This window comes from Electrona antarctica (genome assembly GCF_951216825.1).
Source record: "Electrona antarctica genome assembly, chromosome: 5".
Classification (NCBI taxonomy): Eukaryota; Metazoa; Chordata; class Actinopteri; order Myctophiformes; family Myctophidae; genus Electrona; species Electrona antarctica.
This window is the reverse complement of record NC_136810.1, coordinates 51,005,442-51,032,925: the sequence shown is the minus strand read 5'-3', so window position 1 is coordinate 51,032,925 and position 27,484 is coordinate 51,005,442. Positions and strand designations below refer to the sequence as shown.

At 45.2% G+C, this 27,484-nt stretch overlaps 1 protein-coding gene across 1 annotated transcript in view; it reads left to right on the top strand.

Moving 5' to 3' along the window:
* hydin (HYDIN axonemal central pair apparatus protein) overlaps positions 1 to 27,484 on the top strand; it is a 231,991-nt gene that overhangs the window by 98,103 nt on the left and 106,404 nt on the right. Inside the window, exons 27-33 of the mRNA XM_079502371.1 lie at positions 14,862 to 15,054; positions 16,340 to 16,549; positions 18,006 to 18,248; positions 20,174 to 20,348; positions 21,046 to 21,182; positions 24,669 to 24,796; positions 26,618 to 26,754. Coding sequence (XP_079358497.1) covers positions 14,862 to 15,054; positions 16,340 to 16,549; positions 18,006 to 18,248; positions 20,174 to 20,348; positions 21,046 to 21,182; positions 24,669 to 24,796; positions 26,618 to 26,754 — 1,223 coding nt within the window. The remainder of the gene's footprint in view (positions 1 to 14,861; positions 15,055 to 16,339; positions 16,550 to 18,005; positions 18,249 to 20,173; positions 20,349 to 21,045; positions 21,183 to 24,668; positions 24,797 to 26,617; positions 26,755 to 27,484) is intronic.

The window sequence follows — 27,484 nt, the reverse complement described above, 5'->3', positions numbered from 1 at the left end:
TTTTATTCTTACAAACATTCACACATTACATACATTAACCACTTCAGCCCTTTATACATTGAATTGGTCATTTGAAAATAACTGATCTACAAGCTCACAATGCGCCGCAATGCAGGTTTTTTGCCTTATATAGGTTGTTAATGGCACCCCAACTTTCAACCCCGGAATTTACCATGATCCACAAAATATTTCATTCACAAGTTGTAATGTTATTCGGATGACCCTAAGGATCATAAAAAACCTGGAACGATTACTATTGCAATTTATTTTTGGTCATGCCCCCTTTTTTTTTAAAGCTTTTTTGGCCTATGCAACATGCACCAGTAGCTATACTGCTAATGCAGTGCTGAGGTTAACTACCGGTAGACAGATCTCAGTAAGGAAAGGTCTCTCTAGTCAATACTAGTGTTGTATATTATTTCTACAGGACACCCTATAAAGTTGAGACGGTAGACAGCTTGACGGAGTGACGTTCGCTCAGATGTTTATTTCAGAGTACAGCAAAGCACACACACACACACACACACACACACACACACAGCACAGGCTCGATCCGACGGCCTCACGACCGTCGGAGAGAATGACCAACTTACATTCAAATTCAAGTAACTGGTTATAAAGAGTCACAATAAACATTTTCTCCAGACAGTGGCCAACCCCCCTGGAAGGTAGAATAGGGAACACTGGCCACACTTCGCTTATCTCTATGTAAATGTCCTTATGTGTGACTCAGGAAAGCACGCTCAGAATAAAAGGTAGTTTAACCCAATTTGACCTGAGATCAGATTCTGTCTTCTACATCCCGACAGTTTTTTGAAAAAGCTATGTTTCTATGTCAGTTGTTCTTCGATTTTTCAAAAATAGCAGACCTACAAGCTCGTAGCGCGCCACTCGGTGGCGCGCTATGAGCTTGTAGATCTGCTATTTTTCAATAGCTAAAGCATAACATAATGCTAACACCAAAAGGGGTTCCCGCCCAGAATGGCATAAACAACAGCCATCACCCTAGGGGTCCCCCGAGAGGGTCTCAGATCGACACCGGTGTAGGTGACAACAGGATGAGCACACAGGAACACACATTACCTATGAAATATGCAGAATTATGGAATCGCAGATTCCACACTAGAAAGAGACAACAACAAGTAAACAGCCTAAAATAGCTTTGCCTTGGAGTGCATGCCGGCTCAATGAAACACCCTAGCAATTGTTAAGAGAAGAAACAGGACCTTGACTAATTCTCAGCCCCAAACCAAAATGTAGAGCGATCTCTCGTGTGCTGCAGATCAGTGTAGCCGTTATGATTCGCCTTGGTAGACAACATGGCAGTGTTTTATTGGGCACATTTCCTCGATTACAAAGTATAACCCCAGGAGAATAATACAATGCAGTCTGCTGTGTTAACCCATTTTGGACTGAGGTCGATAAAAAAAAGGCTTCTAAAACCTAATAGTTTTTTGAAAAACCCATGTTTTTATGTAAGTGGTGCTCAACCTTTTTCATGTCAAGGACCCCCAGAATTATCTCTATTGGGCCACGGACCCCCATCTCAAAATATCTTGTTCCAGGGACCCCCCAGAAGCAAATATTTGAGTTAAAAATGTTCGCTCTGAAATATATATTCAAAGATTTGCACCACATTTTCACGACTTTTCAAAAATAGCAGACCTACAAGCTCGTAGCGCGCCACTCGGTGGCGCGCTATGAGCTTGTAGATCTGCAATTTTTCAATAGCTAAAGTATAACATAACGCTTAGTTAAAACACCAAAAGGGGTTTCCCGCCAAAAATGGGTTAAACTAGGACTTGGAACCAAAACAGTTTTTTTTCCCAGCGCTATACTCTGGTTTAGGAGCTCGTCACCACATGACGGGGGGACGCTCCCACGAGAGCCCCCATATCTCCTCCAATGAAGAGGGACATTTCTCATTGGGTACCAAATGAAATGGAAATAATTAGAAAAAAAAACCTCTGTTCTTATCCGTGTCGTGCCCCTGGCATTTCGTTTGGAATATGTTTTTTTACAAAGCGCACTATATCGAGCTGCACAGCAGCACTCACGGGCGAGAGCCGAATTGACCTCATACTTTATATCGAAGCGGTGCAGGCGGCGGAGGAGAGAAGCATGGTCCCAGCCATAACTTTAACCTGAAGTATAGAAGCCAAATCCATTATAAGGTCCCTCGAGGGAAGCCAAGTGTAGGCTACTGATTCTGTACCTCATGCACACACGACAGGTCATTCGTTCACCGGCCTGGCCTCGGCTAACCTCCTCCACATCACAGGACGGGCTGTGAATACCACACTAGTCCTCGGCTCTCCACGCACGATTTATCACCCCTTCCCCTTTTTCTTAACTTATCTTTGCCTACTTTCTTCACCCCCCCTCACCACCACCCCCTCTCCCTCTGCATTCATTTTCTTCTTACACTTTCTAGTGTTGCCAGAGTTTGTGAGAGAAATAAGCAACTAGGTAAGGCTATATGAAAACAAGCCCAAAAGAAGCGTCTCTAGTCCACATGACCACTGGATATTTGGAAATTGCTGATTTACAAGCTCACACAGTGTTGCGATGTGAGTTTATTGATCTACTATTTTCTTCTTCTTGTTCACTGTTCAGGTACAGGGCTCACAAAAGAAGATGGTTCTCAGAATGTTTGTAGGTTTAAACAACATTTAGGAAACAAGCCTGAATAAGTAACTATAGAAAAAAGTCTCTCTCTCTCTCTCTCTCTCTCTCTCTCTCTCTCTCTCTCTCTCTCTCTCTCTCTCTCTCTCACTGGCTAATCCTCATCCTCATTTCTCCTATTCCTTCTTCACGCTTAACTGTCTTCTCTATCCTTTGATTCATCCTCCTATTCTTCTAGATTATGAGCTCCGTTACTTTAAATCCCTGTGTCTCCTATAGGCCATCCTCCTAATTAAATGATGACCCTGCTGCTCTACTCTGGCTAGAATGCTTGCATATGCATGGATTCACATGCACAATACACCCCCACGCAGTTACTTTACACCACTGTCTGGAAGACAGAAACGCACGCACGCACGCACGCACGTCACACGCACGCACGCACGCACGCACGCACGCACGCACGCACGCACGCACACACACACACACACACACAGAGCCTGTCTCTGTCTCTCTATCTCACAAAATGTATGCAATCTGGCCCTGTTGAGCTAATTACTCTCCTATCAGTAATTACATGAGAAAGAGATTATGAGAGAGAGAGAGAGAGAGAGAGAGAGAGAGAGAGAGAGAGAGAGAGAGAGAGAGAGAGAGAGAGAGAGAGAGAGAGAGAGAGAGAGAGAGAGAGAGAGAGAGAGAGAGAGAGAGAGAGAGAGAGAGAGAGACATTTCAATACAGCTCACTCTTTCTACTCCACTGAGAGATAGGTTAGAGGTGGTTCAATAAAATACGTTTAAATCACTTTCCGTCCGACTCCCACGGTGACAGTAAACAAACCATAAGAGTAACTAGTACTGTATACTGTATGAATGATATATATCCTATACATACCTCCATACCTACTAGGTATGTGAGAGTCAGGCATGAGGCTTACATTGTAACTCTCTCCCCGGACCCCATTCATTCGCTATAACAGTTAATTCATGCGTACTCCCTCAAGTCAGATGTTTCTCCAGGTTCAACCTCTCTTCATTCTCATTCGCTACAAGATATCTCTCACACGCCCTCATTCCCTCAGTGCAAACCAAGCGGCATTTTTAAGCAGCCCTCTGTTCACTGCTCATCCTACGTGCTTGGCTTTCAAAGCCGGTCGTACAGCTGTCTGTACAAATGTACCACTGGCCCCTAGCCCAGGGGCCCCTAGCTCGGGGGCCCCTGGGCCCACCAGGCCCATTGGGTAATCCTCCCTGATTGACTGGCTGTCGGTGTGAAATTTCCTCCACCTGACCTCCCTGGCCTCCTCCCTGTAGCATTTTAAGGGTTAGTTCAGATTCATTTACTTTTAATGCGTGGCCCCCAGACTGCACAAAATGACCTGAACTACTTCATATTCACCAAAACCAGACCAGAACTCCCACCGTGGGACCCAGGGAATCAATTAACACCTGTGCAACCACTATATTAATGGCAAGTATTTCCTACAGCTTTAAGTCCAAACATCTGAAACTAACCCTTTAAGTTTCATATTGTTACCAGGACGATTAAGTGAATTGTGAATTGGACGTGGCATTTTGCAATTGATGTTCAATGTTATGTTCATGTAATAACTGTATCTATATCCTGGTTTGTGATCTCAGATTCTGTGTTATGTAATATCACATGAGCAGAGCCACAGCGCCACACTAAATGCAATATTATTGCAATAAATGGTTAATCCTGAGCTCAAGTGTCTTAATGAAAATATGTAATTGTCCCTGTGAGAACGACAGGTCCGTTTTTTTGTTTTTTTTTATTGTATGGAACATTTATTGGTATAATACATTTTTTGCATATAACAGTTTGCATGGACAAGGACTGGAAAGTACAATAGCTCTGCTAAAAGGTTGAATCCAAGAAAGCCTTAATTTCTGCTTGTTTCCATTGGTACTATAACCACATCTGTACATTCTCTGAGTTAAAGGTATATTCAGTGATTTGACTTAATCTAAATATCACTTATTTTTTATTTTTTTCTGGATAATCCTCCCTACTATAGAGTGTGCTGACCATATAAGGAGTTCCTCCCTGTCCCCAGTGAGCCCCTGGGGTCAAAAACCCCTAGTTTCAGTTTTGGTGGCGGGTGGCAAAGCCTTCATCCAGTCAGGATGAGAGGGGCCTTCCTCCAATCATGATCGAGTGGAGGCACATGCTGTTGGCCTGTTGCACTTCCCCCCACTGTAGAGCGTGCATGTGCACATTTTGTTACCGGGGCGGACTGGGTGGTTTTCCAAATCACTCAAATCACTGAATGCTCCTTTAAATGGAATAACACTTGATTTCTCAGTGTACAGTACCCACATAAGCTATAGGCCCACAAACAAAACATTTCTTTGTGAAAAGAAAAAATACAATAGAGCACGCACATCCACTCACTAAACGCCAGGTGCCGAGGTTAAGGTAAGGTAAGGTCCACACACTGGATTAAGCTCCAAAGCTTAACAATGATGTATTAAGGTTCCTTAAACCAGGGGTTCTCAACCCGTGGGTCGCGACCCCTCGGGGGGTCGCCAAATTATTTTAGGGGGTCCCCAAATTATTTTCAAAAAAAAGAAAAAAAAAGATTTATTTTTAAATTTTATTTTCACTTTTTTTCAAAAATAGCAGACCTACAAGCTCGTAGCGCGCCACTCGGTGGCGCGCTATGAGCTTGTAGATCTGCTATTTTTCAATAGCTAAATTATAACAATGCTTAAAACACCAAAAGGACTTCCCGCCCAAAATGGGTTAAGGTTATTGTAGCAGTCAATTTATATTGGGGGTCGGGAGGGGGCGGGGCGGGGGTCCCGAGACATTGCCAAAGCATTTCCGGGGGTCCCCGGCCAAAAACGTTGAGAACCCCTGCCTTAAACCATAGTGGACTTGACGTTTCAAGCCTCACGGCTCCTTCAAGTACACACATTCTCAATCCTCCTCACTTGCGTCCTTGTATTCAGTGGTTCCGTCCTTCATTGCATGTGTTTCAGGGGAGTTAGGCCTACTTGTGTGAGGATTGCTTGTCCTTTCAGATCTGTCAGACAAAGATGAACTTTCAAATGTGTGGGGCTGTTTGTCTGGGGTGTTTGTTCCTGTTTCGGATGCACTGCATTCCTCAGATGAGATAGACATATCATGCAGGTCCGTTTCATATCCATATACCGTTTTCACAATTTTGTGAAACAAAGAAATGCCATATATCATGAACGCAATCATACCCACATTTGAGTTGCATGTTGAGGGGCCTCAATAGAGACGACCCCACAACGGCTTCCACTTCATGCCCATGCAGAGGGGCCGCCACGAACGAAAACAGTCGCACCATCTGTCATACAAACTCTACGTCCCCATGCACATCCCTCCATCTCCCTCGTGCATGTCTTGTCTTGATGGCTGCGCCCTATATACGAGTGACACAGCCCTATAGGTATGGGCAACCCGGCCTGGCAGGGATCTGCACTCTGACGGGCACACTTTTCTAGTTACCGGGGTATTGTGAATCCATCTGAAATGTGAATCCGGAGACTAAAATGGGACTAACAGTACGTTTTAACAGCAGGCGACAGCCAGACGAATTTTCCGGAAGTGCATTATTTGTCAATGGGACCCAATGGCAACTACTGGCGATAGCAGGCGATAGCAGGAGAACAGGCGATGGTCGAAGAAAAGATACAAATAATTCATCTTTTGGGGCGACGTCGTCCGGCGATTGGGCGATAGCCAATGAAATTCAAGCGACGCTCGCCGTTGGTCTCTAAGGTCTCCTGCTGTTAAAACGTACTGTAAATCTACATTTTTGGAAGTACAGTAGGATATTTCTTCCCCCATGCAGCCATCTGTTACTTAAAGGACCACTTCACCACTTTTCAACATCTCTTCATATAATTGGTCCTCACTAATGTTCATGATAAAACACCACCATTTTTTCCTACTCAGTCTGTGTCTCATAGGAGGGCTTTGGACATCATCATCATTAGGCAGATTTTTTTTTGTTTTAAAATATATTTAGATTTTTATATCATGAGAACGATGGCTTCAAATTTCGCATTGCAACTTTTCAGGAAAAGAAAGCCTGCCTTTTCTATTAGCTTGGATTCACCATCGATGATGTCACTGGTGGACGGGTTTCTGAACTGCCCACAGCCTTCCTATGAGACACAGACTGAGTAGGACAAAATGGTGGTATTTTATCATGAACATTAGTGAGGACCAATTACAGGAAGAGAAGTTGAAAAGTGGTGAAGTGGTCCTTTAAGACTGTAAAACTGCAGTGGTTCTCCCCGTGGAAGGAAGGGTACTTCATCTGTGTCTGGGAAACAAACTACTAAGTACTTTATGGCTACGGTACTTTGCAGATGCCATGATACTTATCCCAGTGGTTCCCAAAGTGGGGTCCGGGGACCCCCAGGGGTACCTGAGGAAGTTCCAGGGGGTCCCCAGCTAAATGATAGTTTGGAACCAAATGGACCATTATGGGTCTGTAACAGACCATTATGGGTCTGTAACAGACCATTATGGGTCTGTACACTCTCAGAGTAAAATTAACATTGATTTTACAGTATAAATCGGGGGTCCCAGAGATAGAAATGCCATTAAATGGGTGTGTAGATTAATATGCATGTCAAACTGGGGGTCCTTGAAATTTAAATGGTTGAGAGTCACTGCTAGAGCCGTACAAATCTTCTCCTTTGGGGGTCCCTGGCGTATATTTTCTAATGGGGGTCCGCAGGATAATTAGTGTCAATTTGGGGGTCCCTGACATGAAAAAGTTTGGGAACCACTGACTTATTCTACAGAGCACGACGGTGGGGAGAAATAGCATACATAACGCTTGAATTCCTTGCGAAGTATCACATGGCTTATACATTTCAGTTATTTACTGATAGATACTTTTTCTCCCAGATGAGATCACAGATGAACTATATATACAACAACCTTATACGATGCTTCCATCTGATCACGCAGGTTTGCTGAAGAGCCAGAGGTGTCTGATGATGGCAAACCTATCACTCCGACTCCAGAGGATAACAGAGAACTGGGCCGGTGGTCGCGTAAAATGAACACTAGCTCTAAGCTGGACTCTAACAGGTACGGTCAGCTGTGTGTGTGTGTGTGTGTGTGTGTGTGTGTGTGTGTGTGTGTGTGTGTGTGTGTGTGTGTGTGTGTGTGTGTGTGTGTGTGTGTGTGTGTGTGTGTGTGTGTGTGTGTGTGCGCGTGTGCGTGTGTGTGTTGTTTCCTTTATCCATGATTTATGTCTGCTGTCCTGTGTCAGCTGTACTGTATGTAACGATGCTTTGCCGTCCATGCACGTTGTAACTGGCTGCTCTCCCACTGTTTATGTCCTTTGTACAAGGTATTCCTGTACTTCTCATTATGTGGACATAAATAAAAAAGTGTGTGTGTGTGTGTGTGTGTGTGTGTGTGTGTGTGTGTGTGTGTGTGTGTGTGTGTGTGTGTGTGTGTGTGTGTGTGTGTGTGTGTGTGTGTGTGTGTGTGTGTGTGTGTGTGTGTGTGTGTGTGTGTGTGTGTGTGTGTGTGCGCGTGCGTGTGCGTGTGCACGCGCTTGACTGGTGGTTTCATGGCTTTTTATCAGTGCTGTGGTCCAGGTTTTTTGCAGTCGGTAATGGTATACCATAATTATTCCCTGCGCGTCAAAGGATGAAATGATCAGCAGACGGTATACCCTTTTATCCCAAAAACCTTGGCATGGCATACTACATATACTGCATAGCATATAAGGGTATAGACTACAGCACTGCTTTATATAAACTGAAATGAAAGTTCTCCTCAGGGGGCTGCACCTTTTGTTGATGCAACACTGAACACTTGTGAAAAACTGTAACCGACATCTTTTTAGACACAGATAATAGCCATGCGTGACTGGCTGGCTGCCCGGGGGGGTGGGGGTGGGGGGGGGGGGGGTGTGATCAACGAAGCACCTTTAATCCATTTAGGCCTGACGTCGAAATTATAAAAAAAAAAGTTTTCTAAATCATGACAATTTTCTGAAAGATTTGAGGCACATTTTAACGATTTTTCAAAAATAGCAGATCTACAAGTTCATAGCGCGCCACTCGGTGGCGCGCTATGAGCTTGTAGATCTGCTATTTTTCAATAGCTAAATTATAACATAATGTATGTAACCACCAAAAGGGGTTCCCGCTCAAAATGGGTTAAAATGTAACACCACCCAGAGGAGATGATTGACGTGGATCATATATCCCAAGCAGAAAACAACGAGGGTAATGACCGTGTGCTTGTGGCACTTCACACGTGCAAGGCTGCCCTACATCTGTGAATACAATGACACGCACATAGCCTTGTGTGGATAAATATCTGTAAGGGGCTGTTGTTTCCGCCAGCGGCTTCAGCATGCATGTCCACAAATTGTGGCTGTTCCCCGGGAGCACAACAAGGGAACTTGTCTGAACGACTTAAGAGGATTCGACTCTTGTTATCAACCCATATCAACCAGTAGGTTACTTTTGTTGATGTTTCATGATTGTTGTGTTCATATAGGCCTATATGCTATCTCATCACGATACGTAGGTCCGCCACTCATTTTATATACATTGCCCAGTCTGGTAGTACAGTGGAGTCCCGTATGTTTGTTCCTCAATCTCAAAATGGTCTCTATGGATTCTGAATAGGACCTATAGGTACCTTTGTTAGACACACCCACATACACTGTGTGTGTGTCATTGTTATGTATGACTTGTTTGTCATGTCTATAAAATACCTAATAGTATCAAGACCATATATAATGGAGCCAGTAGGCTCTACTGGAGTGGAGACGTTGTTGTTGTTTTCAGCCATTGTCCGACGTAGCATTGGTTGCGTTCAGGGCTGGACTGGCCACAGGACGTACCGGGCATATTCCCTGTGGGCCGCGACCGTAGGGGGCCGCCATGATAAAAAAAGGCAGGCAGGCCAATAGGCGGCAGGCCACCAGGAAAGGTCCGGGCGTGCTGCCATTCTGCCAGTGCCATCATGATAATTTCACTGTACCTGTATCAGTGAGTGACAAATAAACCCTCTACAAAGGGTTGTTGGTTTGTATAATTTATGTTGTTCTGTAAAAGTGGTGGTATTAGGGCTTGTTTGTTTGTGTGTGCCTCGACTGAGCGGGCGGTAGAGTTTCTGCTATCTGCGCGCTGGTTGTGGTGGGCCGGTCTGGGCCAAATTCACGCGAAAATGACCGGGCCGAATTTTTGTCCCAGTCCAGCCCTGGTTGCGTTGTCCGACTATTACTAACCCTAAATCTAAGCCTAACCCTAACCTCAGTCTTAACCGGCCACGTACTGTAAGTAAACATAATGGGAAGTTGTTGTATAGGGCATAGTTTCACGATGTTTTCGCTTTCGCTTTGGCGGCAGTAATTTCACTTCCGTGTTTCCTAATGTCAGTCGGTAGGCTCCAGTAGAGCCTGTACTGGCTCCATTGCAAGGTCTTGATGAGTAACCTACTGGTGGTTAAGGGTTGATAGCATTCGAGTGTGAACAACTGGAGAGATTTCACCCTCTTGGCGAGGGACTTTATTGCTTCCATCATGGCAGTTTGCATAATTATGACCAAACTAGATCTACTGGTGATGATGCAATTGCCGTGGATCTTCTTCACACTGCCCTTTATTCTCACCTGGATGGGAGTACAGTAACTGTTGTACAGTATGCTCCCTGTGGACTAACAGCCCAGCCATGCATTCAAGTCAATATAATAATATTAATAATAATAGTATAATATTATAATAGTATAATAATAATAATAGTCCCTAATAATAATAGTCCCTGCCTTAGTCCCCTGAGGCAGTGGTTCCCAAAGTGGGGTCCGGAGACCCCCAGGGGTCCTTGAGGGAGTTCCAGGGGGTCTCCAGCTAAATTATAGTTTGGAACCAAATGGACCCTTATGGGTCTGTAACTCTGAGAGTGTACAAATGGAACCATTTAACGGGTTGAGAATCACTGCTGCAGCCGTAGAAATCTTCTCTTATGGGGGGTCCCTGGCATCTCTTTTCAAATGGGGGTCCACGGACTAATTTGTGTCAATTTGGGGGTCCTTGACATGACAAAGTTTGGGAAGCACTGCTTTAAGGCAGAGCGTGTCTAGTCGGGGCTTCCAGCGTTGCGTTTTTACGCTTCCGGCAGACCAACGAACAGCGTATAGGTCTTACCCAGCATGCACCTTGCACCACAGAGGGTAAACCCATTTTGACCTGAGATCAGATTCTAAAAATGTCTTCTACATCCTGACAGTTTTCTGAAAAAGCTATGTTTCTGTGTCGTTCTTCGATTTTTCAAAAATAGCAGACCTACAAGCTCGTAGCACGCCACTCGGTGGCGCGCTATGAGCTTGTAGATCTGCTATTTTTCAATAGCTAAAGCATAACATAATGCTACCACCAAAAGGGGTTCCCGCCCAGAATGGGTTAAAGAAAAAACTGTCGTTTCTGCGGAGGTGGGCGGTAACTATAACCCCTGACTGACTGCCAATCAGTCAGCCAAAAAATCAACAGTGTAGGTCTTGGCCAGCGTGCACCATGGAGTATAATACAGATACAAAACCATCCTTCTCTAGACTATTAGATCACATAATAAACCTGTACAAATCCAACTTCATCTGTCATCTAGTAAAGATGTCCATCTCTCTAGAGGTGACATCTCTCCCCCCTCCCTCTCTCTCTCTCTCTCTCGTGCACGCACACACACATGCACGCACACACACATACACGCACACACACAAACACTGCAATCCCATCAGCAACATATCTTCTTTAGTAATCAGATATATACAGTATAATCCCCCCTCCTTCTCCCTCTCTCACTCACTCACTCGATGACTTTTCATCTCTCTCTCTCTCTCTCTCTCTCTCTCTCTCTCTCTCTCTCTCCGGTGCTCCCTGTCTTTGCTGAGAGATTGCTGAGAGTGAGATGTTCTTTGTTTCTCTGTCTTTGATGTGTACCGTAGATTATTAGTGAGCTAAATAAAAGTCTGCACGCACGCACGCACGCACGCACGCACGCACGCACGCACGTACGCACGTACTCACACACACACATACACACACACATACACACACACGTACACACACACGTACACACACGTACACACACACGTACACACACACGTACACGTAGACACACACACACACACACACACACACACACACACACACACACACACACACACACACACACACACACACACACACACACACACAGTTGATGGAGCGGTTTCATCCGTCCTAGTGAATGTATAGTATAATGGTATCTATCCATCCCTCCACTGAGCGTGTGCGAGAGGAGGATGTTTCTTTTGTGAGATGATGACTTTCTTGCAGACTCATCATGTGCTGCTCTCTCTCTCTCTCTCTCTCTCTCTCTCTCTCTCTCTCTCTCTCTCTCTCTCTCTCTCTCTCTCTCACAATGTCGCCATCTGTTCGTCTTGTCCGCATCAGTGGCGCTCAACTTCTCCTGAGACCCCACCGCCGCAATATTATTTAACTCGTTAAGACCTGAGGAGGCCGATTCTACAAAAAAAGTCTTTTAAATCCAATTTTACGTCTATTACTATTACTATTTCATGTCAAGGACCCCAAAAATTATATGTATTTGACCGCCGGACCCCCATCTGAAAATATGCTGTTCCCAATTAAGGGACCCCCCCCAGAAGCAAAGTTTTGTGTTAAAATGTTCGCTGAGATTTAATATAATATTTGACACAGATACATGTTAATGGCTTAATCTGAGCCAAACACTTTTCGAGAGATTTTCATCGTGCAAAAAAATAAAAAAATAAAGTGCCCTATTGTTTATTTTAGGTCTCAATACCTACAGTATGGCATTTCATGCACGAGTGCGCGTCGGATTATTTTTTGCCTGCGGTCTGTGATTTGTGTGACATGGTGCTGAGAGGAGAGCAGATTGTGGATGTTGGTTTGGTGGTGACCTGCAGACGGTCCCTGACTAGAACACTGTACTGCACCATCACCATGGCACTGCCCAATGCCCGTACCACAGTGCCCCCTTATGGGCACCACTCTACCATGCACTCACTGATTACAAACACTAGCACTGTAGCAAACACACACACGCGCACGCGCACACGCACGCACACACGCACGTGCAAAAATATATATATATTCCGCGTTTCATAATTTAGCGGCGCTTGTCCAAACCCAGAACAGAAGTGAGCGCTGATGTCGCTCACTGAATCTCTTTCATTCCCGTCCATATCCGTGCACTTCAGAACTACAATCATTCTGTCCTGACCTGTTTCCTCCCTGCTTGCCTATTAAAAATCCTCTTAATTATGGAACACTGCTTAACCCATTTTGGGCGGGAATCCCTTTTTGGTGTTTTAAAGCATTATGTTATGCTTTAGCTATTGAAAAATAGAAGATCTACAAGCTCATGAACTTGAAAAATCGTGAAATTGTGCCTCAAATCTTTGAATATATATTAACATTTTAACTCAAATATTTGCTCCTGGGAAGGTCCCTGGAACAACATATTTGCAGATGGGGGGCGAAGGCCCTTGACATGAAATACTGAGCACCACCGATACAGAAACATAAGGTTTTTCAGAAAACTGTAAGGATTTTGAAGACAAAAATTTGACGTCAGGCCTAAATGGGTTAATTAACTTGATGAACGCTTCCAGTGGGATCCCAGAGGAAAGGAGGGGGGGAGAGAGAGAGAAAGAGAGAGAGAGAGAGAGAGAGAGAGAGAGAGAGAGAGTTGGATTATGGAAGATGATAAAGATATTCTACTATGTTACTTGCACTTAAGGTATTGTATTACATGTGTGGTGGTATATATACTGGACTGCAGTGTTGATTACTGCAGTGTGTGTGTGTGTGTGTGTGTGTGTGTGTGTGTGTGTGTGTGTGTGTGTGTGTGTGTGTGTGTGTGTGTGTGTGTGTGTGTGTGTGTGTGTGTGTGTGTGTGTGTGTGTGTGTGTGTGTGTGTGTGTGTGTGTGTGTGTGTGTGTATACCACTATATATTATCTGACATCATTGTTATACCATACCATATATTATATTATGTTACACTATTATTCTATTTATAGTGACTCATAGGAATAGACTATGTGACAACCAGGTATAGTCTGGTGACCACCGGAGAGACGGGTGACAGCCGGAATGTAGACAGAACCCGGGTGAGCAGTATGGGTTAGCGCCCCAGCCTGTGTCCTCCGTGAGGAGGAAGCCCAACAACCCTCGTTGAGGCCTTTGGGAGGGCCATGCAAGCAAAACCGCAGCACCATGTCCCTGTGGAACCATTGCCCACCACTCCTGAATGAACTGTCTGGTGCTGGGACTCTGGTGCAACGCACAGGTCCTGAGCCTGGTGAGAGCAGGAGTGGACCTGGTGAGACGTATAGGAGGGGCCCGGACAGGAGACAACCCACAGAGCCTAGTCCCTCCATGCGCCAGAAGTGTACCTCCCAGCCCTGGCAGAGTAGTTCTGGAGTAGTTCCAACAGATTGTGTGCCCCTGGGTTTTTCCCTAGTGGGACTGATTCAGGGTAGCTACTGGGACGTAAGTCGGGACTTGATCACTCCCGGCTGGGTCGCCTGAGTGAGGGGTATGATGTTGAGAGACCCGAAACCCCGTTGACCTCAGGATACATCACTGAGGATACGTCCCAAGTGCATCCATGCAATGTTTTTTTTTGTTATTGCTATCGCTACTACTGGTATCTCCCTCTCTGTCTTTCTTTCCCCCCACACGGTCGAGGCAGATGGATCTGCTTAACGTTTCTTCCAGTTAAGGGGGACTTTTTTTTCGTTACCGCTGTGGCAAAACTGCTTGCTCAGGGTGGGATCTCTGCCGGGTCTCTGCTCGACATGTAAAGTGTCTTGGGACAACTTGTTGTGATTTGACACTTTGTGATTTTGACCTGAGGTAAGATTCTACAAATGTCTTCTACATCCTGACAGTTTTCTGAAAAAGCTATGTTTCTATGTCAGTCGTTCTTCGATTTTTCAAAAATAGCAGACCTACAAGCTCGTAGCGCGCCACTCGGTGGCGCGCTATGAGCTTGTAGATCTGCTATTTGTAAAGAACATACTGGTAGCAGTCGTTCACTGAGATCCTCATTTTCACCGCATTTTTGTCGACCTATTTTATGTATCTATCTCTTCTATTCATCAAGATTGCCTTTTCATTTAACCATGCAGAGAAAACAAAGTGGATGTTTTGCTTTCTATTTCTGCCTTGTAGAGAAGCCGATGAAGGTCCCAGATTATCCCTCCCGGAGGAGGAGGAGGAGGAGGAGGAGGAGGGGAGGGAGAAGAGAGATCCAGAGAACTCGACTAAAGAGGGAAGAGGCTCCCCAAAAGAGCCCCCTCCTCTCTCACCGGGCCCCCTGCAGGAGGCCCAGGGCACTGCGTGTAGCCCCGTCGGTGTGGAAGAGGTACATATCACTATCAGCACGCATCAACACCAGTGGGAAGTAACAAAGTACAGTACATTTACTTAACTACCGTACTTAAGTACAATTTTGCTCTACTTGAGCATTTCTCGTTTACAGTACCTTTACGTCTACTCCTCTACATCTCGGCTCCAAATATTGTACTTTTACTCCACTACATTTATTTGAAAACTTGAGTTACTATTTTGTAGATTTTGATTATTATTACGAAACAATAAATGAACCAATTCAGAAATATACATTTCGGCCATTTGAAAATAGCCGATGTACAAGCTCTCAATGCATGTGTCACGAATTTGCCGATGTGACGCATCGCGCACGCACACCCACACACCCACACACCCCCATGCACGCACGCACGCACGCACGCACGCACGCACGCACGCGTGCATTTATGCGTTCGTGCGTGCGTGTCTCTCTGTCTGTCTGTCTGTGTGTGCGTGTGTCTGTTTCTGTCTGACTTACTGTGAACAAATAAACTGAAGAACATTTTTGTGAAACCTGAAGCCCTGGAGAGATACTTAACTTTTGGGTTGAAACTTTTAACCACTCTAGCCCCTATACCTATAAGAAATAGAGAAAAGAGCCAAAGGCCCCTTTACCACCTGGGTTGAACCGGCTTACTTATTTTTTCCCGCCTAATATTGAACCGGTTCAGAGTGTTTCCACTGAAAATGTCTTCTACATCCTGACAGTTTTCTGAAAAAGCTATGTTTCTGTCAGTCGTTCTTCGATTTTTCAAAAATAGCAGACCTACAAGCTCGTAGCGCGCCACTCGGTGGCGCGCCTTGAGCTTGTAGATCTGCTATTTTTCAATAGCTAAAGCATAACATAATGCTAACACCAAAAGGCGTTCCCGCTCAAAGTTGTTTCGGAACTGGAACAAAGAAAATGGCTGCTGGTTCCATGAAAGCACCAAGGTTCAGATAATCTAGAACGGAACCAGTTCTAGAACCAAAGTTATTTTGGTGGAAAAAGGGGCCAAAGTGACGTGAGCTTGTAGATCTGCTATTTTGCTAGATTTGTTGCATAAGGAAAAATGGAGGGGACCGAGTACAGACCTCTGGGGGTCCCCATGAGTCATCGATGTATAGGCCTACAGCATGTGGTTTAAGTTAAACAACCTCCAAAGCATCCATTTTATTATTTTTGTATTATTTTACTTATGTGACCAAAAGACATGCGTCTCTCTCTCTCTCTCTCTCTCTCTCTCTCTCTCTCTCTCTCTCTCTCTCTCTCTCGCTCTCTCTCTCTCATGTACATCCAGGTGTTTGACATCTTGCCCATATATGGTCAGCTGCAGCCCGGCGCCAGCCAGGTGGTCACGTTCTCCTTCTACGGCCACGCCCACATCAGGGGCCAGGTGTTGGCACAGTGCCACGTGGAGGAGGGGCCTACGTATGGCATCACACTCAGAGGAGAGGCCTCTGACGTGACCTACAGTCTCAGCTCCTCCCACATTGATCTTGGCCTGCAGGTATTAGTATAGTATGCAACCCCCCCCCCCCCCCCACACACACACACACACACACACACACACACACACACACACACACACACACACACACACAAACGAATCAATGTGGGAAAAGAAAGTTCACTGTTGACCATAGCACTTGCCGTAGCACCTGCCCTAGCCTCGACGACCTTGCAGGCTTATGCAAAGGCTAAATTATATCATTCAGATATCAGATGTTATGTAGACGGATGCCTGGTCATTATTGATCTGCCATTCTATTGCATTCCATATCGTTTATAGTTTCAATGTACGGATATTCTACTGGTAGATGGATGATAGGTTCTTAATTTACTTAATGATCCTATAGATAGATGACTATTTCAGTGCATTTGAGGTTTTACCTTGTGTTGTGCTCGCTTAAATCGCTCTGGATTAAGAGCATCTGTAAATGTTGTAAATTGTTGGCCTCGATAGACTCAAGCAAGCAAACTATTGACACACTGTAGTGAACTGAACACCCACAGCATCGACTTTGAAATGTCACCGTGTAGTTTTCCCACAGTTTGTCCGTCCCCACCCCTACACCCTCCTTTATTCTGCAAGCCATCCAACGCGGTTATCATTGATATTCAAAACGAGGACATATTGATTGCTGCGTTAGGTCGAAAGGAGTGATTCAGCACAACATCCTCCCTTGACCTTCCTGTCTGTTCAGCACTCTGTCTCTCTCTCTCTCTCTCTCTCTCTCTCTCTCTCTCTCTCTCTCTCTCTCTCTCTCTCTCTCTCTCTCTCTCTCTCTCTCTCTCTGTTCTCACTCTCTGCCTTCGAACCTCATCCAGTCTGAGTCATCCAGTCGTCAAGGGTGGACCTTTCCTCGTTAATTGCACGTTGCAACATTGCCCCAACATTGTTATTTTTAAATATACAGCTGTGGGCCATTGATTGATCTTGACCGGTTTTCTTTGCAGAGGTTTGCGTGATCTGCACATTTCACAATGTAGATATTATGCTCACTAGGGGGAGTAGAGAGCTATATAAAAATCTGCGACCAGTCAGAGAGAGAGAGAGAGAGAGAGAGAGAGAGAGAGAGAGAGAGACTAAAAATGACTGTAGTTTGGGTTTTTATTAATTTGTTTGACGTGAAAAATACAGTTATTCCACCAGTGTTCTTGTGTTGTAGAACACAAAACAAGAACACTGTTTTTTTAGGTCCTTATCAGAAATTCTTGAAATGCAGTTCAAGACTCTCTCTCTCTCTCTCTCTCTCTCTCTCTCTCTCTCTCTCTCTCTCTCTCTCTCTCTCTCTCTCTCTTGAGGCACTGCAACACTGTCTCTCTGCATTCTACAGTGAATAATATGTGATTATTTGCCTTGGTTATTGTAAGACGTTCTGGATGAGAGCTCTCTCTCTCTCTCTCTCTCTCTCTCTATCTCTCTCTCTCTCTCTCTCTGTGCCTGTCCTCTGCATGGCCAGCTGTTTGACCGCGTTGCGGAGGCCGAGCTGATCCTGCGGAACCAGGGCAAGGTGGGCTTCAGTTTCAGCACGTCGCTGCCCCCGGAGGAGGGAGGCCAGGAGAGCAGGGAGCACGAGCAGCAGAGGACAGCAGAGGGACCGGGGGAGGAAGAGGAGGAGGAGGAGGAGGAGTTTGAAGGGAAGAGGGAAGGTCTATTTCCTGCAGAGCTCAGACCAGGTCGGCCCGTGGTCCTCCCCAACACAGTGAGTTTGTAGAACACTTTATATGCCTGTCGTCGAAATTTACAAAATGTCTTCTAACTCATGACAGGTTTCTGAAATACCTACGTTTCTATATCAGTGGTGCTCAATATTTCACGTCAAGGACCCCCAAAATGATATGTAATAGGCCATGCACCGACCCCCATCTGAAAATATGTTGTTCCAGGGACCCCCCTGGACGATTTTTCAAAAATAGCCTACAAGACACCGAGTGGCGCGCTATGGACTTGTAGATCTGCTATTTTTCAATAGCTAAATTATAACATGTTTAAAACACCAAAAGGGGTTCCCGCCCAAAATGGGTTACAGTAAGTGGTTTGTTGAACGGGGTCCCCAGCAGGGGGATTTACTCGACTCCCCTCTTTTTCATTCCCTACACAACAAGTCTTTGCCGGAAAATAGTCGATGCATGAGCTCAGCTTCTGGATCCGCAATTATTCCCAAATGTCTGCTACAGAATATGGGCTGGGCTGCACTGCGGACAGAACTGGCTCCGTAACAGTAACCGGAACAAAATTAATCTGTGTTCCAATGAGCTGCTACTTTTGCATCCCACTCAGCATATTCACACGGCGGCCATTTTGCTATTAAGTTAACCCATTTTGACCTGAGATCAGATTCTAAAAATGTCTTCTACATTCTGACAGTTTTCTGAAAAAGCTATGTTTCTATGTCAGTCGTTCCATCATTCCACCAGTCGAGCTTGTAGATCTTTTTCAATAGCTAAAGCATAACATAATGCTAACACCAAAAGGGGTTCCTGCCCAAAATGGGTTAATGAAACGCCTCTCCGTTGGGGTGGCATTTCTTCCCAACTCGCAAATATGACGTGAGAGCAAAATGGACACTGTGTAATTATATTCTACTGTCATGATTAGGGATGGAGCTCGTTCATTTTTATTGATAGCGATCACCTTATCGATCAGGCTTATCGAGCCGGGTCCTTATCGAGCCCACTATCGAGCATTTGCTATTATTTTGTGGAAAGATGGGAGACAATTAATTCTGAACAGAACCTTCTTTTTATTGGCCAGTTGTGAGTTGTGAGTTTGTATGCCAATAAAGAGTTCTAAGGTGTACACACACACACACACAAACACACACACACACACACACACACACACACACACACACACACACACACACACACACACACACACACACACACACACACACACACACACACATATTGAATACGTCACGTATTATGTGAGACTATACAATCGATCCGCGGGAGATATTATAACTACGCTTCCTCCCCGCAAATATATAGGCTATCATATATGCGTGGAGGAAGCGTCAGTGAATCCTCGCTATGAGTCTGGCCGCAGTCAGGCTAGCAGCTGACGGCTCCCGTGTTGTTTCGACTCGGTGCAGACATGATGCAAAGGTATCGCATTTGGGTTTAATACAATGCATTATGGACAGATGTCTATGCATTGTCGAAATGCTCCCTTTCGTGCATGCAACAAGTTAACAACTGTGGTAGGCTACATTATTGCATTTAGCTCCCCTCGTCTTTTTTTTTTATGTTACCAAACTTTTTCACCCGTTCCACCATACTTCCACGGCAAAGCGATGACGCACCACGCAACCACCCGTCGCGTCTCAGCCCCCTTATACCCGATAACAGACTCGACAAGCCAAACGCTTATTGATACTCGGGTCTCGATAAATGCCGAACCAGGTTTGAATTGGATCCGATTTTCGGGCTCCATCCCTAGTCATGATACGTTGAAGTATAAAATGAGGCATAATTCTATATGGAAAAATATGAAAATGTGGAGATACAAGGTTTCTGCCCAACAGCGATGATATGTGCGTGTGTGTCTGTGTGTGTGTGTGTGTGTGTGTGTGTGTGTGTGTGTGTGTGTGTGTTTGTCCACGTGCGTGCGTGCGTGTGTCAGGGCTACGTGGAGGCTGGTGCAGTGCAGTATCTGCGGGTGTTCTACCTTCCGGGCGTTCCTGAGGTGTTCCACAGATGTTTCCGGCTGCAGGTGGCCTTTCTCCTGCCCCAGGACGTCACTCTGACAGGGGAGGGAGTGTTCCCTAGGATGAGCCTGGACCTGCCGCGACCTCTGCGTACGCAAACACACACACGCACGCACGCACGCACGCACGCACGCACGCACGCACGCACGCACGCACGCACGCACGCACGCACGCACGCACGCACGCACGCACGCACGCACGCACGCACGCACACACACACACACACACACACACACACACACACACACACACACACTGCATATTTATAGAAGCACATGTGACGGTGGCTGCCAGTTATACTTTTCAGAGTGGCACCTTGAGTCTGACACTGATACTCCCTTAACCCATTTTGACCTGAGATCAGATTCTAAAAATGTTTCAAAAATAGCAGATCTACAAGCTCATAGCGCGCCACTCGGTGGCGCGCTATGAGCTTGTAGATCTGCTATTTTTCAATAGCTAAAGCATAACATAATGCTAACACCAAAAGGGGTTCCCGCCCAAAATGGGTTAACGTATAAGGTTCACAGCAATATATTAATCGAACTAAAGTAACAAAAATCACACCTGTGTGAAGTGAGGGGTGCTCTTATCATACATCATACATCATCTCATTCCGGCCAATCACAATGTTGCACCTTCGTCTTCAATGTTGTGTTCACACAAACGCTCAAAGCAGGCCATTCATTATCAATGGAATTCAATGTTGTGTTCACACAAACCCTCAAAGCTGGCCATTCATTGTCAATGGCATTTAATGTTTGTTGTCCATGTGTCTGTGGTTCAGAAGAGGAGCGCTACGATGCTGTGGTACAACAGGCCAGGGTTGCAGTGGAAGCAGACAGAGAGAGAGAGGAGGAGGTGGAGGACGGGAGAGGACACTTCACCGATGGAGGCATCCTGGATGAAGGCTGCGTCCCCACAGTCAGTACACTACACAGCGAAATAACACTAAATAACACAAAAACGTATTTTCAGCATTCCACAGCTAAGCCTTCTTGATGTGATATGATGAGGTTTTTAATGGGTTTTGTGGGTCGGGTCTATAGCAGGCGGATAATTCCGCAGAGAATCCCCCTCGTATCGAATTTCTGTCAGGCAAGTGTATTTTTCTGTAAAATGTTCAAATAACTGTGTGTGACTGTGAAGTCGGTATGCTTTCTCTGCATATTAAGCAAGTAAGTTAGTAGCTTTGGGAACCATGTTGGCCCGTGGACCAGGAGCCTATCTCCTGTCTCCTTAAGCAAGTAAGTTAGTAGCTTTGGGAACCATGTTGGCCCGTGGACCAGGAGCCTATCTCCTGTCTCCTTAAGCAAGTAAGTTAGTAGCTTTGGGAACCATGTTGGCCCGTGGACCAGGAGCCTATCTCCTGTCTCCTTAAGCAAGTAAGTTAGTAGCTTTGGGAACCATGTTGGCCCGTGGACCAGGAGCCTATCTCCTGTCTCCTTAAGCAAGTAAGTTAGTAGCTTTGGGAACCATGTTGGCCCGTGGACCAGGAGCCTATCTCCTGTCTCCTTAAGCAAGTAAGTTAGTAGCTTTGGGAACCATGTTGGCCCGTGGACCAGGAGCCTATCTCCTGTCTCCTTAAGCAAGTAAGTTAGTAGCTTTGGGAACCATGTTGGCCCGTGGACCAGGAGCCTATCTCCTGTCTCCTTAAGCAAGTAAGTTAGTAGCTTTGGGAACCATGTTGGCCCGTGGACCAGGAGCCTATCTCCTGTCTCCTTAAGCAAGTAAGTTAGTAGCTTTGGGAACCATGTTGGCCCGTGGACCAGGAGCCTATCTCCTGTCTCCTTAAGCAAGTAAGTTAGTAGCTTTGGGAACCATGTTGGCCCGTGGACCAGGAGCCTATCTCCTGTCTCCTTAAGCAAGTAAGTTAGTAGCTTTGGGAACCATGTTGGCCCGTGGACCAGGAGCCTATCTCCTGTCTCCTTAAGCAAGTAAGTTAGTAGCTTTGGGAACCATGTTGGCCCGTGGACCAGGAGCCTATCTCCTGTCTCCTTAAGCAAGTAAGTTAGTAGCTTTGGGAACCATGTTGGCCCGTGGACCAGGAGCCTATCTCCTGTCTCCTTAAGCAAGTAAGTTAGTAGCTTTGGGAACCATGTTGGCCCGTGGACCAGGAGCCTATCTCCTGTCTCCTTAAGCAAGTAAGTTAGTAGCTTTGGGAACCATGTTGGCCCGTGGACCAGGAGCCTATCTCCTGTCTCCTTAAGCAAGTAAGTTAGTAGCTTTGGGAACCATGTTGGCCCGTGGACCAGGAGCCTATCTCCTGTCTCCTTAAGCAAGTAAGTTAGTAGCTTTGGGAACCATGTTGGCCCGTGGACCAGGAGCCTATCTCCTGTCGGTTTGCTGCATAACCCGCTTTCCACGCTATTTAATCCATGTTTCTGCCCTGCGTAATACGCTAAACCCGCTATTTTTTTATGTGTTTAATTCAATTCAATTCAATTCAATAATTAATAATGAAAAAGAAATAGCGGATTTGTGCGCGCCACCGAGTGGCGCGCTATGAGCTTGTAGGTCTGCTATTTTTGAAAAATCGTGAAAATGCGGCACAAATCTTTGAATATATATTCTTTCAGAAGACTTTTTTTTCTTTTTTTGACGTCAGGCCTAAATGGGTTAATATAAAGGGGAATTCCGGACTAACCGTTTTCTTACCGTAACATGACAATATATCCATTGATCACTGGAAGAAGCGGGAACATTTTAAATCCATGCAGAGCTGTTTGACCCTGCCTACCTGCCATAGGACCCATATACAGTTTTTTCCCCCACAGTGGTTCATAGTTCATACATACTGTGGGAGCTATTTAGTATTTCAGTATATTTTCTATTAATTATCTAATGCATTTATTATTTAGTTTGCTTTGCTTAATTAATTTGTTTACAGCCATTATTTCTGTTGCAGCTAATGCTTTTATTTTGAAGGCGATGAGCAATTTTTGGGGGCACAGCTGAGTCTACTTAATTAAGTGAGCACACACAGGTAGTCAGTGAGCACCCCGGGAAGGTTCATGGTTTTTTTTACCAGCAGGACAGGGAGAGCCTAGCATTTTGACATCTTTTGCTGTATGTCTGTCTGGAGAAGCCAAAAATAAAACAACATCAAATGTTGCTGCCTGACTGGACAATGGTCTTATTATTCCCTATACCACTGCGTAAGATTAGCTGCCCGGTGCCTTTAGTGGCTTTTTAAGTTTGTATTGTTCATGGTGTGAATTAGCCACTACACATACATTATCATCAGAATTCAGTACAAAAAAAACCCGGCTACTTCGGAATTCCCCTTTAACATGAGGAAGCTTGATATACAGTTCAAGAACATGACATAATCTGGGTATCAACAATACATGTACTGTATAGTCCTTGCTATGATTTGGCCATGGGGACACGGCCCTGAACTGGTTTCTCTGCATACAGCACTATGATTACACCTCTTCCAAGGGCCTATAACAGCTTGACATTTTTCCTGTGGGTTTTTGTATCAAAGGGCCCCTGTTACTGTGAGATGTACTGTATGCAGTATTCTCATTATATATCATATTCCCATTAATTACTGATTTGTGTTTGCTTTTCTGTTCTTCCAAGTCTCCTAGTCCCCTAGGTATATGAAGCCTTGTGTTTCCACGTCACAGTGAAGCAGCAAGCTGAAGGCTCTTGCTTATGCCATTTTGAGCGGGAACCCCTTTTGGTGGTTACATACATTATGTAACCACATTATGTAATTTAGCTATTGAAAAATAGCAGATCTACAAGCTCATAGCGCGGCACCGAGTGCCGCGCTATGAACTTGTAGGTCTGCTATTTTTTAAAAATCGTTAAAATGTGCCTCAAATCTTTCAGAAAATTGTCATGATTTAGAAAACTTTTTTTTTTAAATTTCGACGCCGGGCCTGAATGGGTTAAGCTTGTTGTGTGTTTACAGTAGCCCTCTCATTAACTGTCTGACACATCTATGGTATGTTTTTCATGGTTGCTCAGCACAGTGTGTGTGTGTGTGTGTGTGTGTGTGTGTGTGTGTGTGTGTGTGTGTGTGTCGTTGTCTGTCTCATTGCCCGTGGCTCTGTCTTGTGACAGTAACAACTGCAGTTCAAGAATTACTTTTCTATTATTTGTCATCAAATTACTGGCTGACACATCTATGGTATGTTTTTCATGGTTGCTCAGTTCCTCTCTCTTCCTGTCTTGGCTTCTCTCATAATCACCTTCAGTTCATTTCACTTTCTCTTTTCTCTCTCCAGGAGTTTTAACTGATCTTCAAATGGATGGATTTGTTTGCAAGTCTGCAATGTTTATTTTTAAATGTCGTGCCACAAAGCATTGAATTAGGCTTTAGCAACTGGGTTTAATATTATGCCAACCCCTCTCCCCCTTTCTCTCCTCTCTCTCTCTGTATTGTGCTCTCTTCAGTATGAAGAACTGCTGCATCAGGAAGTTGATCGACTGCTGGTCAAAGAGAATGCTGTCACCGTCACAGGCGGTCTACTGGAGCTAGGAAATATGCCAAGTTCCAACAGCAGGTGGCGCAAGCTCAGCAGGTCTCAGAACAACTACAACGCACGCACGCACGCACGCACGCACGCACGCACGCACGCACGCACGCACGCACGCACGCACGCACGCACACACACACACTTGGCTCCCCAAGCTCTAGTTAGGGAGATGATAGAGGGGCATGTGGCATTGGTCTCACCTGCAGCCCCTCCGGCAGTCGAGGGAAACATTCACCAGCTTCCAAACAGTATATTGAATACGTTTTGAAGCAGCCAACACCATCCTTTACTTCCACTAAGGGGCTGGCAATTGATTGATTTAACCTAACTCACTCTTGGTAAAAAATAAAATGGTAAATGGTGCATTTATATAGCGCTTTTATCCAAGGCGCTTTACATAGATTCATTCACACATACAGTACATTTATACACCGATGGCGGAGGAAACCATGCAAGGCACCAACCTGCTCACCTGGAGCAATTAGAGGTTCTTGCCTCAAGGACACTTCAACATTAACTCTGGGGGAGCCTGGGATAGAACTGGGAACCACCGCACGGTGCCCATCCAGCTGATCTACTGGCCACTGTACCCCTGAGCTACTTGGAACCACATTGGATGTCCTGGAAGTGGGGTTCACCTGGAGACTGTACTACATACAGTACCCCGGATATATGTTCGTAATCTGGTTTAGACTAATCCTAACAAACGGAATCACGTTAACTTCACTGCTCATTGCAGGTTAACCCATTTTGACCTGAGATCAGATTCTAAAAATGTCTTCTACATCCTGACAGTTTTCTGAAAAAGCTATGTTTCTATGTCAGTCGTTCTTCGATTTTTCAAAAATAGCAGACCTACAAGCTCGTAGCGCGCCACTCGGTGGCGCGCTATGAGCTTGTAGATCTGCTATTTTTCAATAGCTAAAGCATAACATAATGCTAACACCAAAAGGGGTTCCCGCCCAAAATGGGTTTTAAATGGCCACTGTCGTGGCCTGCAATGAGCAGTGAAGTCTACCTCTCTCTGATCCCAGATACATATACTGTAAGTACAACATAATATGTTACCATAGCGATGTACCCTGGTAAGAAGTGAACCACCATTGTAGCCCTGAATTCACAGGTAGAAACCTGAAGTCAGTGGTGTCAAGTAACTCAGAAGTACTATACGTACTATAAGTGACATTTTGAGGTACTTTTACTATTTCTAATTTTCAATACTTTTACTTCTTTGTCCGTGGGCCCCGTTTGGCCCGTCTGCTGATCACGTTCGCCGTCGTTTTTCTTTCTTTTTTTTCCTTCTTTTGTTCGTCCCTTCCCATTTGGCACCCATGATGTGATCATCTATTTTCAAAAGATTTTATACATTTTGAACTTGTGTAATGGGACATTCTGCACAATGAGTACTTTTACTTTTGGTACTTTAAGTTAATTTTTACGTCAATACTTTTGTACTTTTAATCAAGTCAATTTAGAATTTCCCGACTTGTAACAAGGGTACATTTTCATTGCAGTATTGATACTTTTACTTAAGCACAACATTGTAGTACTTTTTTCCACCACTGGCTAAAGCCCAAAACCAGCTTCATAGTACTACAGGCCCCAGCTGGTTTCTCTGTACTCGTTTCCCCACCGGGAAAACTGATCTCATTACCTCACCTGGGGGGAAAAGCTGCATGGGTCCCCAAATATTAGAGGCGCACCACACTCTCTCTGCTCTCGTGGAGCGCGCACACACACACACACACACACACACACACGCACACGCACACACACACACGCACACGCAAGTGAGCAATGAATACTGCATGTTTGTTGGATGACACTGTGAACAGGCATGTAAACTCCCAGCTGTGTCCAATGCAGGGTCCTGCTGCCAGAGTACGTGCTGGACTTTGGCTACGTCATCCACGGTGAAGTCCTCAGTCACGCGGTGAAGATCGTCAACACTGGACCTGTGGCCGTGTGCTTCCGCGCAAACCTCAAACCTCTGGCTGGCACAGGTAAACGAATCGTGTGTTACAGTAGCTTTGAACCAGACACACAATACTATTAACCCATTTAGGCCTGACGTCGACATTTATAAAATGTCTTCTAAATCCTGACAGTTTTCTGTCAGGATTTGCGACACATTTTCACGATTAAAAAAAAATAGCAGACCTACAAGCGAGTGGCGCACTATGAGCTTGTAGATCTGCTATTTTTTCAATAGCTAAAGTATAACATAATGCTTAAAACACCAAAAAGGGTTCTCGCCCCAAAATGGGTTAAAAGTGGCTTTGTGGTTTACTGCCGTCGGGTATCAGATGCTGATGCTATCTGGGTGAAATTCTGTTCTTTGCTAATCACCGGCAACAAAGACCGTCATTACTCATGACTGTTTCCTAACGTCCGGTCCGTCTTGACCTAATTTTTGATGAATGCTCAAGAGAAACTACTTAAAGGCAGGGAGATTGAAAAAAACCAAGGCTAATTCCAATTCAAGGGAACAAGCACGTCCACCCTGCAAAGTGCCTCCCGTAAAACAGACAGTTGTCATGCTGTCATAAACACTCAGAGACAACTGGTTTACTCTCAACTGGTTTCCTTCTGTTTGACTGTCCTTATGTTTGCTAATGTTGTCCCCTGGGTATTTATTTCACTGCATTGTCTTTTGACCAGCTCAGTGGCCTTGTGGTTAGAGTGTCCGCCCTGAGACTGGGAGGTCGGGGTTCAATCCCCGGCCGGGTCATA